This window comes from Peromyscus leucopus, chromosome 16_21 (genome assembly GCF_004664715.2).
Source record: "Peromyscus leucopus breed LL Stock chromosome 16_21, UCI_PerLeu_2.1, whole genome shotgun sequence".
In the NCBI taxonomy this organism is placed as follows: domain Eukaryota; kingdom Metazoa; phylum Chordata; class Mammalia; order Rodentia; family Cricetidae; genus Peromyscus; species Peromyscus leucopus.
The window spans coordinates 57,208,002-57,221,403 of NC_051084.1; the positions used below are offsets into that span (position 1 = coordinate 57,208,002).

Below are 13,402 nucleotides of genomic sequence, written 5' to 3' on the forward strand. Positions count from 1 at the left end.
CCAGACACACCACTCATGTATATAACATTTTTTTAAAAAATCAAGCATATAAGTGTCTTGTGTCTATAAAAAAGTTTAAATTTGGGCGATGGTGGTGCACACCTTTAATCCCAGCACTCAGGAGGCAGAGGCAGGCATATCTCTATGAGTTCGAGGCCAGCCTGATCTACAGAGCGAGATCCAGGACAGGCACTAAAACAACATGGAGGAACTCTGTCTCGAATAAAAAAAAAAAAAAAAGGAAAAAAAAAAAAGAAACGTTTAACTTAACTTATAGATGTCTAAACGCAGATTTCTTACCTACACTTGGTTTTAATATCCATGAAATGTACAATTCCAAGTCCTCTCATCTATTGTGATAAACCATGGATAATGAGCTGCTGTGAATAAAACATTAGATAAATACAACAAAACTACATGATATTGTAGCTATTTAGTTTATATCAGAAAAATTGCAAAATTCATGAATCCAAGAACAACCAGATAAGATCTGATAAAGAGAGGAAAAAAAATCAATGTGGGACACTATTTCATTCCCCCGTCATGAATAGGAGATACACTTTTCCCTTAAAAACCTGATGGGGATCTATGCCTTCCAGAAAACCTGTTCTGGCTAGCACGGACTGTGTATTGTCCTCAGGAATATCAGACTTGTGATATATGCATCTCTCTGCTTGTTATATAAACATTCTGGACAGTATGTTTCTTATTTACCTTTTATAGAACTATGGCCATTTTTTTTCAGGAAAGGAAAGATATATATGATATAATACATAGAGCTTAAAACCATAGTATTTGGGTTTGATTGTTTGGTAATAAGATGCTTTGAATATCTTAATTTGGGAATAAAATTGTGATATTATAAGTATTCGAGTTATTTTTAAAATGGTTAATAAATGAGGTTAAGTGGATTTCATAAACTTTAATGAGACTGATTTTTATTTCTAATAAAATTCAAAAGTTGACCCAGAAAATAACACTCGTCCCACAATGATCACTTCTGAGACATTCAGGATGCTCCTTTCAGTCCTGTAATTACAGATTTGGGGCCCTAAAGACTGGGTTATCCTTGCTTGTTTCCTAGGGAAGAAGTGTACATGGAAAAGAAACGCAGTAGCCCATATCAGCACTGTACCTTTTAAACTGTGTTGGCCTGTTCACTATTTTTACCATTGACTTGGTGGGATATGGATATAGTCATGTTTGTATCTTAGCCCTGTGATGATTCAAAGCTTAGAAACAATAGTGAATGTGTGGGATACTCAAGTCAGAATTTGAAGTTTCCCAATAGACCTCTGTGTGTAAGAAGCAGTGTGAGTAAATAAATACTACTCCAGTTCAGGAAGACATTTCTTTTTTTTTTTTTTTTTTTTTTTTTGGTTTTCCGAGACAGGGTTTCTCTGTGTAGCTTTGCGCCTTTCCTGGAACTCACTTGGTAGCCCAGGCTGGCCTCGAACTCACAGAGATCCGCCTGCCTCTGCCTCCCGAGTGCTGGGATTAAAGGCGTGTGCCACTACCGCCCGGCAAGGAAGACATTTCAAACTAGCTGATATAATTTTTAGTTTACATTTTTATAAATTTGTTGTCTAAGTTGGAGAGGAAATAGTACCACTTTGCTCTGCACAGATTGGACACAAGTGAATGATTTTCCTAAATGGACTTTTAAGATGTGTCTCCAGAGTGTGCATCATGAAGAATAGGAGAACGTGAAACCACAGGATGTATTTAATGGATAAGGAAAATCTCTTAGGAAGCATGATAGAATTTTTTAGGTACGCAAATATTTTACAGAAAGAATTGAGTTAGTTGCAAGGGGTGGGGGCTATTTGAATAGACTAACAGAAAGAAATCATTTGTCAATATCAGAACTCTTCAAAACAAACTACTTGAACTAACTCAGTGTAGAAAACCCATCATATTAACCTAAAGGCCATGGTGGGTAATTAATACATCATTACTCAAATGCATAAAATCTAGTACCTCCTTTTCTTAGAGTTTCATTACATATGACCTCACTGAAATATGACCTGTTGATTAAAGTTCTGTTTGTTATACGAACAGAACAGTCCCTGGAAGTGGACTTTTAGCACAATCCCCTGTTTTCTAGGAAAAGCCAATGAGAAGATGACATGGTGGTGGTGTGTGTACATGTGTAATGCAGGGCATGTCACTCTAGCATAAATGTTGTAAACACCTTGGTCTTCAGAGAGGATGTAATTGAGCAATTATAATCAGAGAAATGAGTGTGACATAGAAATAACCATAACATGGATCTACAGTATATGCTTTCCTTTTCAACAAACTAAATACTAATTATAGTTGGAATCAAGATATTATTTTGCTAGAATTTTACAAAATGAGTCACAAATCTATGAGAAAGAAAATGTAAAATTTTACAGGGTGGGAAACCCTTTTGTGGTATATCTTTAATATGTCTTTTACTATAGGATTATAAAGCCATGCTTCATTTTGTATTTCACATAATTCAACAATTTTTTATATGTATCCTCATGGTATATTTTATTCTCTGTTTATTTTCAGGGCACGTTGAATCCCTATTGTGTGCTATGGGATGACTCAAAATCGTAAGTGGCAGATGTTTTGTGATAATACATTGTGATAAATATTCAAAGAACATTAAATTATTTTAGCTCTCTGCTAGTGAGCTGGACTATAATCCAGTGGGATGCAAGTTTTACTCTGAAGAAACTCTCCCTCTTGAGTCTGCAGAGCAGCATGATGAATGGGTTTTCATGATGGTGATACCATCACTTACTTCTCCAAATAAGATTGTATAATGTGTAAGGTGTATTGGTTGCAAATACTGTGGGGATTTTTTTTTTTTTTTTGGAAAAGTTCCAATCTTTTAGAATTATAAAAACTCAAATGTTGTCTCCACATCATGCCTTAGTAATTCAGGTTAGCGTCATAGCAGAAAACAGTACTCTCTCTGGCCATTTAGGAAAAACATGCATGACCAGAAGTCTGTTATCAGAAGAATAAGAAATTTCTATGGACATTCTGAAGGGTACTGTTATTAAATGGAATGATATTTAATATTTATTCATATAGTTTATGAATTAATGCAGACAAAAGAAAGTGGTGGCACTAAATAAACATGAGTGATTCTTCCATGTTTTCTTATTGTTGCTGTTATAATTAATTGCAGTGTCTGGTTAACCTCATCCTCAGTGCTGTGATAACTCAGGGATTTTAATCTGGAAAGAAAAAAAATATGTAGTTAATTCTTAGACTCATGTGTATTCCAAACTTTTTGTTTTGTTTTTCTTTGCTTTGTTTTGTTTTGTTGAATGGGGGCCCAATAAATGCTGAATGTGTCCCAGCAGATAATATTGCCAGATGTTTGTTCTTAAACACGTTCTGTGTCATTCACTCTAAGTATGATGCATCTTTAAGATTTTTATGATGTTACAGTTTCTCACTAGAAAATCTTAAGGGGAATGTTTAAATTCTAGGAATCATAATTATGTTCAGCCCTAGAATATTTAGTGAAAATTTTTTAAATTAGTTTTTTTTCATGAAGACAAAGAAGTCAATAATATTAATTATTTGGGGCATAATTTCTGATACCTTCGGGGTTGTCTTCTCAGAGCCCTAGTGCCATAAGAAGAAACCAAACTCTCTCTGGTGACAACATGGGCCGAATGCTCTGATACATACCATTGGCGCTTTCATTTTGAAAATATTGTTGAGAAATTTATGGTAGTAAGATTTTCCCAAACTTTGCTGTTTGGGAAATTGCTAGAAAAAAATGTTGATTGTGTATTCTAAGGAGTAACTTGGGACCTTTTGTGGGCAAGTGAAGGGTCAAAGGCTGTAACAATCTGAACGTTTTCTGCTAAAGAAGAATACAAGGTATTTTAATTTCTTTACTGTTGCTATTTATGTATGTCTGTGAATAATAAGCAGTTTGATTTAGTTGTTTTTTTTTTTTTTTACTTTTTTTCCTGAGTAGAATATACTTCTGTATTGATGCCAAAAACCTGATAATTAAAAAACAACAACAACAACAAAAAACTCATTAGGACTGCTAAAGTGGCACTCCAACATGACAAGAAGCATCCCCAGGTTGATATCTTCTTTTAGCTTGCGCTCAGAAAGCAGGTGTTAGTTTTAATTTATCAAGCTGTTGGAGTCTGAGGTCAGTATTAACCTCAGAAATCAATCACACACTCCATTTTCTCAGCGTCTGCTTGAGAGTTGACTGGTAGCCATCTCAAAGAACATCAGTAGCTTGACAAAATTAAGCTTGCACATGGTCCTTGAAGAAAACTGTTGAAGAGGGAAGGTACATTTCCTTGCATCACAAAACAAATCATCTCAGGAGATCAGTATAATTCTCACTTACTTTCCTAACAAATTTGTTAAAAGGATCAAAGAATTTCCCACTGTGACAGAATTTATCACATCACGCTTTTTACTGGAGGGTTTTCTTGCTAAAATCCTTTCTTAGGTGAATTTCAACTGTGAATTGCAAGATAATCTTAGACCTTTTTTTCACATCTATCCAGTCTTAATTATATTTCATGTTAAGATGTACAATGATTTTTTTGTGATCCAATGATTAATTTTGAGGATAAATTTTCTAAGGTTAGTTAATAGTGAATAGATAGTGATATTTCTTTCCATATGGGAAAGAGAAGACATTAAAAAATTTTGTTATTTGTTTGTGTGTGTGTGTTTTCAAGACACTGTCTCTCCCTATGAAGCCCTGGGTGCCCTGGAACTGTTTATATAGACCAGACTGTTCTCAAACTCACAGATATCCTCCTGTCTCTGCCTCCCAAATGCAGGGATTAGTCAATTATGCCCAGCTTAAATGATAACTTTATGATTGTAATGAAGTTGAAATTATAAATTTTTTTATTTTGGTTTATCAAATCTCCTTTTAAAATTTTTAAATTAGTTTTAATTGTGAAACCAATGCATAATTGTATATTACTTGATCAGCTTTAAAGCAAGCTACTAAGGTAAAAAAGTCCCATTGATCTCACTTTGGTTCTCCATGTCTATTCATCAACAAGGCCACCCCTACTCTCCAAAATTTCTGATATCCATTTTTATATTTGTATGAATAGACAGATATAAAAACTATCTTGTTTGTTTGTTTCAAGACAGGGTTTCTCTGTGTTGGTTTGGAGCCTGTCCTGGAACTCACTCTGTAGACCAAGTTGGCCTTGAACTCACAGAGATCTGCCTGCCTCTGCCTCCCAAGTGCTGGGATTAAAGGCATGAGCCACCACTGTCCGACAAAACTATCTTTATATAAGTATTACATTATATGTAATACTTGAGAGCTTCAATTTTAAATTTAACTGTCTTGGAAGTATTTATATGCTACTATTACATTGAATCCCTCATACTGGCTACAAAGTATAAACATCTCATACCTCATATAATATTCTCTGGAGCAGGCTCTTTCTTTTTGGGCCACCAAATGGCTCCCAAATCATGACATGGAGACTTATTATTAGTTATGAATGCTTGGCCTTATTTTATCTCTTATTTTAAGCTGTTTCTCATTATCTACATTTTGCCTTGATCTTTTTACCCTTCTTTCTTTCTGTATGTCCTACTCTCCTGCTTCTTGTGTATGGCTGCCTGGCTTCTGGTCCCAAGTGTGTCCCTCCCTTTCTCCCTCTTTTGCCTTTCCCTCTTCTCTCAAGCCTAGCTCCCTCCTCCTACTTATTCTTTCTCTGGCTACCAGTCCTGACAATCTCTCTCCTGCCTAGCTATTGGCCCTTGAGCTTTTTGTCAGACCAATCAGGTGCCTTAGGCAGGTAAGGTGAAACAAATGTAACACATCTTTAAGTAATTAAACAAGGGCATCATAAACAAGTATAACACACCTTCACATAATTATAGTAATATTCCACAGCATAAACAAATATAACACATCTTTACATAGTTAAATATTCTACAACAATTCTCTATATTGTTCTTCACTCCTATGGACTCAGAACTGTAACCTCAGCCTTTTAGGAAGCTGGAGCCAGAGGATCACAAGTTTAATATGCTCCACATCATTGCGAGCATGAGCTGCCACTTGTGTTATTGATCTTAGTCATTCTGACAGTCGTAAGTCATTTTGATTTGTATTTCCATGACGGATAAGAATGTTGAACATAATTCTTTAAGAGTTTCTCAACCATCTGAGGTTCCTCTATTGAGAATTCTCTGTACAGATCTGTACCAGCTTTTTAATTGGATTATTTGTTTTTTTAATATCTAGTTTCTTGAGTCCTTTATATATTTTGCATATTAGACCTCTATCAAATGTGGAGTTGGTAAAAAAAAAAAAAAAAAAAAAAATTTCCCATTCTGTAGACTGCTATTTTGTCCTATTGATGGTATCCTTTGCCTTATAAATCTTTTCCACTTCATGGGGTCCTATGTATTTGTTTATCTTAGAGCCTATGCTATAGGTATTACATTCAGAATGTCTTTTCATGTGCCAATGTTTTCAAGGCTATTCCCCACTTCCTTAGCTGTCAGATTCAGTGCATTTGACTTTATATTGTGGTCCTTGATCCATGTGGACATGAGTTTTGTGCAGGGTGATAAATATGGATATATTTACCTTCTTCTATATGCAGACATCAAGTTTGATTGGCACAACTTATTTAAGTTGATTTTTTTTCCTGGTGTATATTTATGGCTTCTTTATCAAAAATCAGGTGTCCATAGATGTGTGAATTTTTGTCTGGGTCTTCAATTCTTTTGATCAATATGTCTGTTTTTATGGCAATACCATATACTTGTTTATTAGTATTGCTCTGTAGTGCAACTTGAAATCATGGATACCTCCAGCAGTTCTTTTATAGTTCAGGATTGTTTTAACTAGCCTAGGTTTTATGTTTTTCATTATGATGTTGAGAATCCTCCTTTAAAGTTCTATAAAGAATTGTGTTGGGATTTTAATGAGGATTGCAGTGATTCTGTTGATTGGTTTTGGTAGGATGACTATTTTTACTATGTTAATCCAATCCATGAGCATGGGAGATCTTTCTATCTTCTAATATCATCTTCAATTTCTTTCATTAAATACTTTAAGTTTTTTAATAAATAAATTTATTTATTTACTTTTACATCCCAGCCACAGATTCTCCTCTTTCCTCTCCTCCGAGTTCCCCCCTCCTACCCCACCTCTGTTCCTACCCCCCAATCCACTCCTCCACCATTTCATATAGGAAAGGGCAGGTCTCCTATGAGTATCAAAAAAACATGACATATCAAGTTGCAGTAAGACTAATTACCCCCCCCCCCATATATAAAGGCTGGGCAAGGCAACCCAATATGAGTAGGCTCCCAAAACCAGTAGATCGGAGACAGCCCTGTTCCCACTCTTATGAGTCCCACATTAGGACCAGCCTACACAACTGTAACATATATGTAGAATGCCTAGGTCAACCTTATGCAGGCTCCCTGTTTGTTGGTTCTCTCTCTTTGAGCCCCTATGAGCCCAGGTTAGTTGATTCTATGAGTTTTCTTGTGGTATCCTTGACCCCTCTGGCTGCTACAATCCATTCTCCCCCTTTTCTGTAGGATTTCCCGAACTCTCCCTGTTGTTTTATCTTTGACACATTGGCTGTGCCTTAATCTACTGTTATTTTAGCCAGCAATTCCAACTCCGCAGTTATGGGCCTGCTTCTCTAGCAGTGGCCTAGCTGCTCAGGCCATAGCCTGGTGGGAACTTTCTTCCCACAGGCACTGGCCCTGTTGCTGCTGTTAAAGATATCTTTAACTAAATCTCTCTCATTCTATTTCTGAATAAGACTCACGATTCAAAGGCTGGGGTGAAAACCTGCTAGCTTAGAGAGGCTAAAAAGCAGCTAGCTAACCCTCTCCCCTTGCTGACATCTCTGAAAGGCCTGTGTTGCTGCTTTGCCAAACCAGAAAACCCTGCATCACTCCAAACCCCACCCTACTATTTCCTGTGTCTCTCCAGATGCCATCTGATGCCCTATGATTACTTTCTGTCAACTAGTTGCTAATGAAGCCTCCTGAACCAAGGTTAAGTATATTTAATTAAGGCAAATGCAAATTTTGGGTTCACAGTGTGATCAAATATCTTCCAACATCTGCTTAATGTCTGGCTGTGGGTCTGCTTTTGTTTCGATCAGTTGCTGGATGAAGCCTTTTTTATGGCAATTGAGCTAGGCACCAATCTGTTTAAGGCTACATATTTGCTATTGCTAGGGTCTTCGCTGGAGTCATCCTTATAGATTCCTGGGAAATTCCCTTGTACCAGATTTTTTTTACCTGACCCTGAAATTCCCCCTCTTTCCAATAGTCTCTTTCAGTACTCTCCCCCTCTGTCTGCCCCAACCCGATTGCTTATGTTCCCATCCCTACCCACCCTCGGTCCACTTGTGAAATTTCTTCTATTTCCTCTTCCTTGGGAGATATGGGCACCCTGTCCCCCCCCCACCCCCACCCCATGAACCTTCATTGTTACCTTGCTGTAGTTGGAAGATTTCCTGTGCCCCGGCCTGCCAGCAGTCAGGACAAATCTCTCCCACTCGCATCCCCCAAGTGAAAACACAGAGGCTTATATTAATTACAACTGCATGTCCATGGCTCAAGCTTTTTGCTAGCTAGCTCTTATATCTTAAATTAGCCCATAACTATTAATCTATGTATTGCCACATGTTCCCTGGCTTTACCTGCGTCCTGTTACAGGTTGCTCCTTGGGCAGCTTGCTAGCATCTCTCCCTGCCTTCTTCCTGTCTCTCTCTTTGAATTTCCCACCTACCTCTAAGCTGCCTTGCCATAGGCCAAATGGCTTTATTTATCAACCAATCAGAGCAACACATATTTGCAGCATACAGAAAGACATTCCCCCATCACTTTGCTTTTCTGGGTCTGTGGACTATAGCAGTTATCCTTTATTTTACTTCTAATATCCAGCTATGAGTGAGTACATACCATATTTGTCTTTCTCAGTCTGGGTTACCTCACTCAGGATGATTTTTTTCTAGTTCCATCTTTTTGCCTTCAAATGTGATGGCGTCCTTGTTTTTAACAGCTGAGTAATACTCCATTGTGTAAATGTACCACATTTCCTTTATCTGTTCTTTAGTTAAGGGACATCTAGGTTGTTTCAAGGTTCTGACTATTACAAATAACACTGCTATGATCATAGTTGAGCAAGTGTCTATGTGCTATGATTTAGCATTCTTTGGGTATATGCCCAAGAGTGGTATAGCTGGGTATTGTGGTAGATTGATTCTCAGTTTTCTAAGAAAGCACCACACTGACTTCCAAAGTGCTGTACAAGATTGCACTCCCACCGACAATGGAGGAGTGTTCCCCTTGCTCTGCATCCTCTCCAGCATAAGTTGTCTCTTGTGTTTTTGATCATGGCCATTCTGACAGATATAAGATGGAATCTCAGAGACATTTTGATTTGCATTTCCCTGGTGGCTAAAATTGTTGAACATCTCCTTAAGTGTTTCTCAGCCATTTCAGATTCTTCTGCTAAGAATTATCTCTGTAGATCTAAACCCCATTTTTAATTGAATTATTTGGTTTTTTAATAACTATTTTATTGAGTTCTTTATATATTTTGGAAATCAGCCCTCTGTCAAATGTGGGGTAGGTGAAGATCTTTGCCCTTTCTGTAGGCTATTGTTTTGTACTATATCGATGGTGTACTCTGCCTTACAGAAAATTTTCAGCTTCATGAGTTCCCATTTACTGTTTGTTGATCTTAGTGTCTATGCTATTGGTTGTCTGTTCAGGAAGTTGTGTCTTGTGCCAATGTGTTCTTTCTCGTCTGTCAGGTTCAGTGTATCTTCATTTATGTTGAGGTCTTCTATTAGAACTTGAGTTTTGTGCAGGATGATAGATATGGATCTACTTGTGTTCTTCTACTTGCTGACACCCAGTTAGATCAGCACCATTTGTTGAAGATGCTTTCTTTTTTCCAATTGTACCACTATAAGTGTGTGAGGGTCAATGTGTAATTTATACTGTAGTAGAGTGTGTGTCCTTGTGTTCAGGGCATAGTTGTTAAGAATTGAAATGTCTTCATGGTTGATTTTTCCTTTGACATTATGTAGTGTCCTTTTTCATCTCTTTTTGATTAATTTTTGTTTGAAATCTATTTTGCTAGATATTAAAATGGCTATACCAGCTACCTTCTTAGTTCTATTTTCTTGCAACATCTTTTTAAAAGGTTTTTATTATTATTATTTTTATTATTTATTATTATTATTATTATTATTAAGTATTCAGTGTTCTGTCTGCATGTATGCCTGCACTCCAGAAAAGGGCATCAGATCTCATTATAGATGGTTGTAAGCCACCATGTGGTTGCTGGCAGTTGAACTTAGGACCTCTAGTAGAGTAGTCAATACTCTTAACCGCTGAGCAATCTCTCTAGACCTTGTAATATCTTTTGCCAACCTCTTACCCTGAGATAATGGCTATTCCTTAATGTTGAGGTGTGTTTCTTGTATGCAGCAGAAGGATCGGTCCTATTTTTGTATCCACTTTTTAAAATCTGTGTCTTTTTATTGAGGAACTGAGACCATTGATATTGAGAGATATCAATGAACAATGATTTTTAATTCCTGTTATTCTGTTGTTGTTGTTTTATTGTGGTGGTGGAGGTGGTGTGTGTGTCTGTGTCTGTGTCTCCTTTCTTTTGGTTTTGCTGCTGTGAGATTATTTACCTTCTGTGTTTTCATGTGTGTGGTTAACCTCAGAATGTTGGATTTTTCCTTCTAGCACTTTCTGTAGGGCTGTATTTGTAGATAGATATTGTATAAATTTGACTTTATCATGGAATATCTTATTTTCTCCATTTATGGTGATTGAAAGTTTTACTAGGTATAGTAGTCTGGGTTGGTGTCCATAGTCTCTTAGATTCTGCAGCACGTCTGTCCAAGCCCTTCTGGCTTTTAGTCTCCATTGAGAAGTCAGGTGTAATTCTAATAGCTCTATCTTGGTGTTACGTTGTCCTTTTCCTTTGCAGTTTTTCATATTCTTTTTCTGATCCGTATGTTTAGTGTTTTGATTATTATGTGATAGAAGAACTTTCTTTTCTGGTCCAATCTATGTAGTGTTCAGTATTCTTCTCGTACCTTTATAAACATCTACTTATTTAGGTTAGGAAAATTTTCTTCTATGATTTTGTTGAAAATATTTTCTGGGCGTTTGAGCTGGCAATCTTCTCCTTCCTCTATTGCTATTTTTCTTAGGTTTGATCTGTCCCAGATTTCCTGAATATTTTATGTCAGGAATTTTTTAGATTTAAATTTTTTTGGACCAATGTATTGATTTTTTTTTCTATTGTATCTTCAGTGCCTGAGATTCTTTTTCCCATCTATTGTATTCTGTTGATGAAGCTTACCTCTGTTGTTCCTGTTTGCATTCCTAATTTTTTTTTCTTTTAGGATTCCCTCAGATTGTGTTTTCTTTATTGCTTCTATTTCCATTTTCAGGTCTTTTAACAATTTTATTTAATTCCTTCAACTCTTTGTTTTTTCTTGGCTTTCTTTAAGAGACTTATTCATTTCCTCCAATTGTTTGTGTTTTCCTACTTTCCTTGAGGGGTTTATTCATTTCCTCTTTAAGGACCTCTATCATCTTCATGTAGTTAGTTTCGAGGTCTTTTTCTTGTTCTTCAACTACATTAAATATTCCGCTCTTGCTGTTGTAGAATTGCTGGGCTCTGGTGTTGACATATTGCCCTGGCTGTTAATTGATTTTGTTCTTATGATGGCATCCATGCGTCTGGGTTTGGGGTGATTATAGGTCTAGGTGGCCATGCTGGTTTCTGGGTTTGTCTCACTTGATTGGGAGTTTTGTTCCTTGGTTTCTGTTTCCTCTCTGGATTTTCAGAGAGTTTGTTGACTGAGTATTGCTTGTTTTCCTAGCCTGCTCAGTAATGTGTTCATGGGGGATGCTTACTGGTGTTGGAGGCTGGGTCAGAGGGGAGGCCAGAGGGAAGTAAGCAAAGGGATCCACCACAGGCATGGATGGGACGGAGCAACTCCTGGTGTTCTGTTGCAATGCTTTGGGTGACCCAGAGAATTGGGTGTGGGGTAATAGAAAGAGTGGGGAATTTCTGCTGACAGCCTACCTGGTCTTCTGAAAGGGTTGTCATTTTTTTTCTGCTTTCATACTTAGTGAACTGTTCACTTTTTGTCTTCCTCTAGCACTGTAAGAAACAAGTTTTATATTTCTTATACATTGCATCTTCAGTTCCTGCTGTATATAGCACGTGGCATTACACATCCAACAAATACCTATCATCTAGTTTTGTGTAACGATGAAGGCTTTCCTATGTCCTGAGTATATTCTGTAGTTAAGAATTAGTCCCATCTCTGCTTTCTTTAACTGTCCAGAAATGTTTCTAACAGTTACTAGAAACCAGGACAGATCAAATGTCAGCCTCTTATATCTTATTCTTAATTTCTAAGATAGTATATTACCTGAGTGATGTCAAACAAAGGCGGGGTTTTTGTTGTTGTTGTTTTGTTTTGTTTTGTTTTTTGAGGTTGTTTTGTTTGTTTCTTTCCTCACACTAGACACTGCGAATTTAGACAATTTGAAACATTTTTTGTTCTCTCTTTGGCTCACTATCTATTCCAGAAGGTAGACGCTTCTTTTAAAAAGCTTAAATGGGGGCTGGAGAGATGGCTCAGCAAGGAAGGGCACTTGCTCTTATGAAGACCTGCATTCAGTTCTCAGCACCCACATGGGGACTCACACCCGCCTGTACCTCCAGCCCAGAAGATCTCTATGAAGACCAATATGGTCATCATAGCAAGTTCAAAGCCAGACTCTTTCTGCAAAAGGGAAGCAGGCAATGCAAAATATTAATTTCCTTTCAAAGTTATAATATCAAAGTTTCACTGGAGGAATAAACTAAACTAACCAAAAAAGTCAATATTTTTGTTTTGCTTTTCTACCTTACTATGAATTCTTTTCTGATGGTATGAGTACCACAGATACATGTTTTCTCATAAAGTCATGATACAAAATTACTGTTTCGACTATCTTCAGAAAAGTTTTTCTTTATATTCTTAGATTGTTAAAAAAAAAAAAAACCGATGTTTTAAATTGCAACATAGATTCTTACATTATTACCACTGAAGTGCCTAACTTCCTGAATAAATTTTCTTAAATGTGTTACTATATAAAGGAACCCATTTTAGCCCTTCTTAAAGTTTACATAAGTGTCTGTAATACTGGTGGCCCATTGTGTTCACTGCCATAGTTCCTTCACCTCACACCTAAGACAAGTGAAATTCGGCCTTTTTTTTTTTTTTTTTTTTTTTTTTTTTTTTTTTTTTTTTTTTTTTTTTTTTTTTGTCTTGCCTTAACCCTCTATCTTAGAGGTTGGAAAAATTCAGCCTGTGGCATAACT

The 13,402-nt window shown here is 36.7% G+C and overlaps 1 protein-coding gene across 4 annotated transcripts in view; it reads left to right on the forward strand.

Annotated features, from left to right (window-relative positions):
* The window catches only part of Adgrb3 (adhesion G protein-coupled receptor B3), a 738,549-nt gene that overhangs the window by 408,877 nt on the left and 316,270 nt on the right, over positions 1-13,402 (forward strand). For all 4 annotated transcript variants that reach the window (XM_028868115.2, XM_028868116.2, XM_028868112.1 and 1 more), the window contains one exon: positions 2,542-2,585. In XM_028868115.2, coding sequence (XP_028723948.1) covers positions 2,542-2,585 — 44 coding nt within the window. The remainder of the gene's footprint in view (positions 1-2,541; positions 2,586-13,402) is intronic.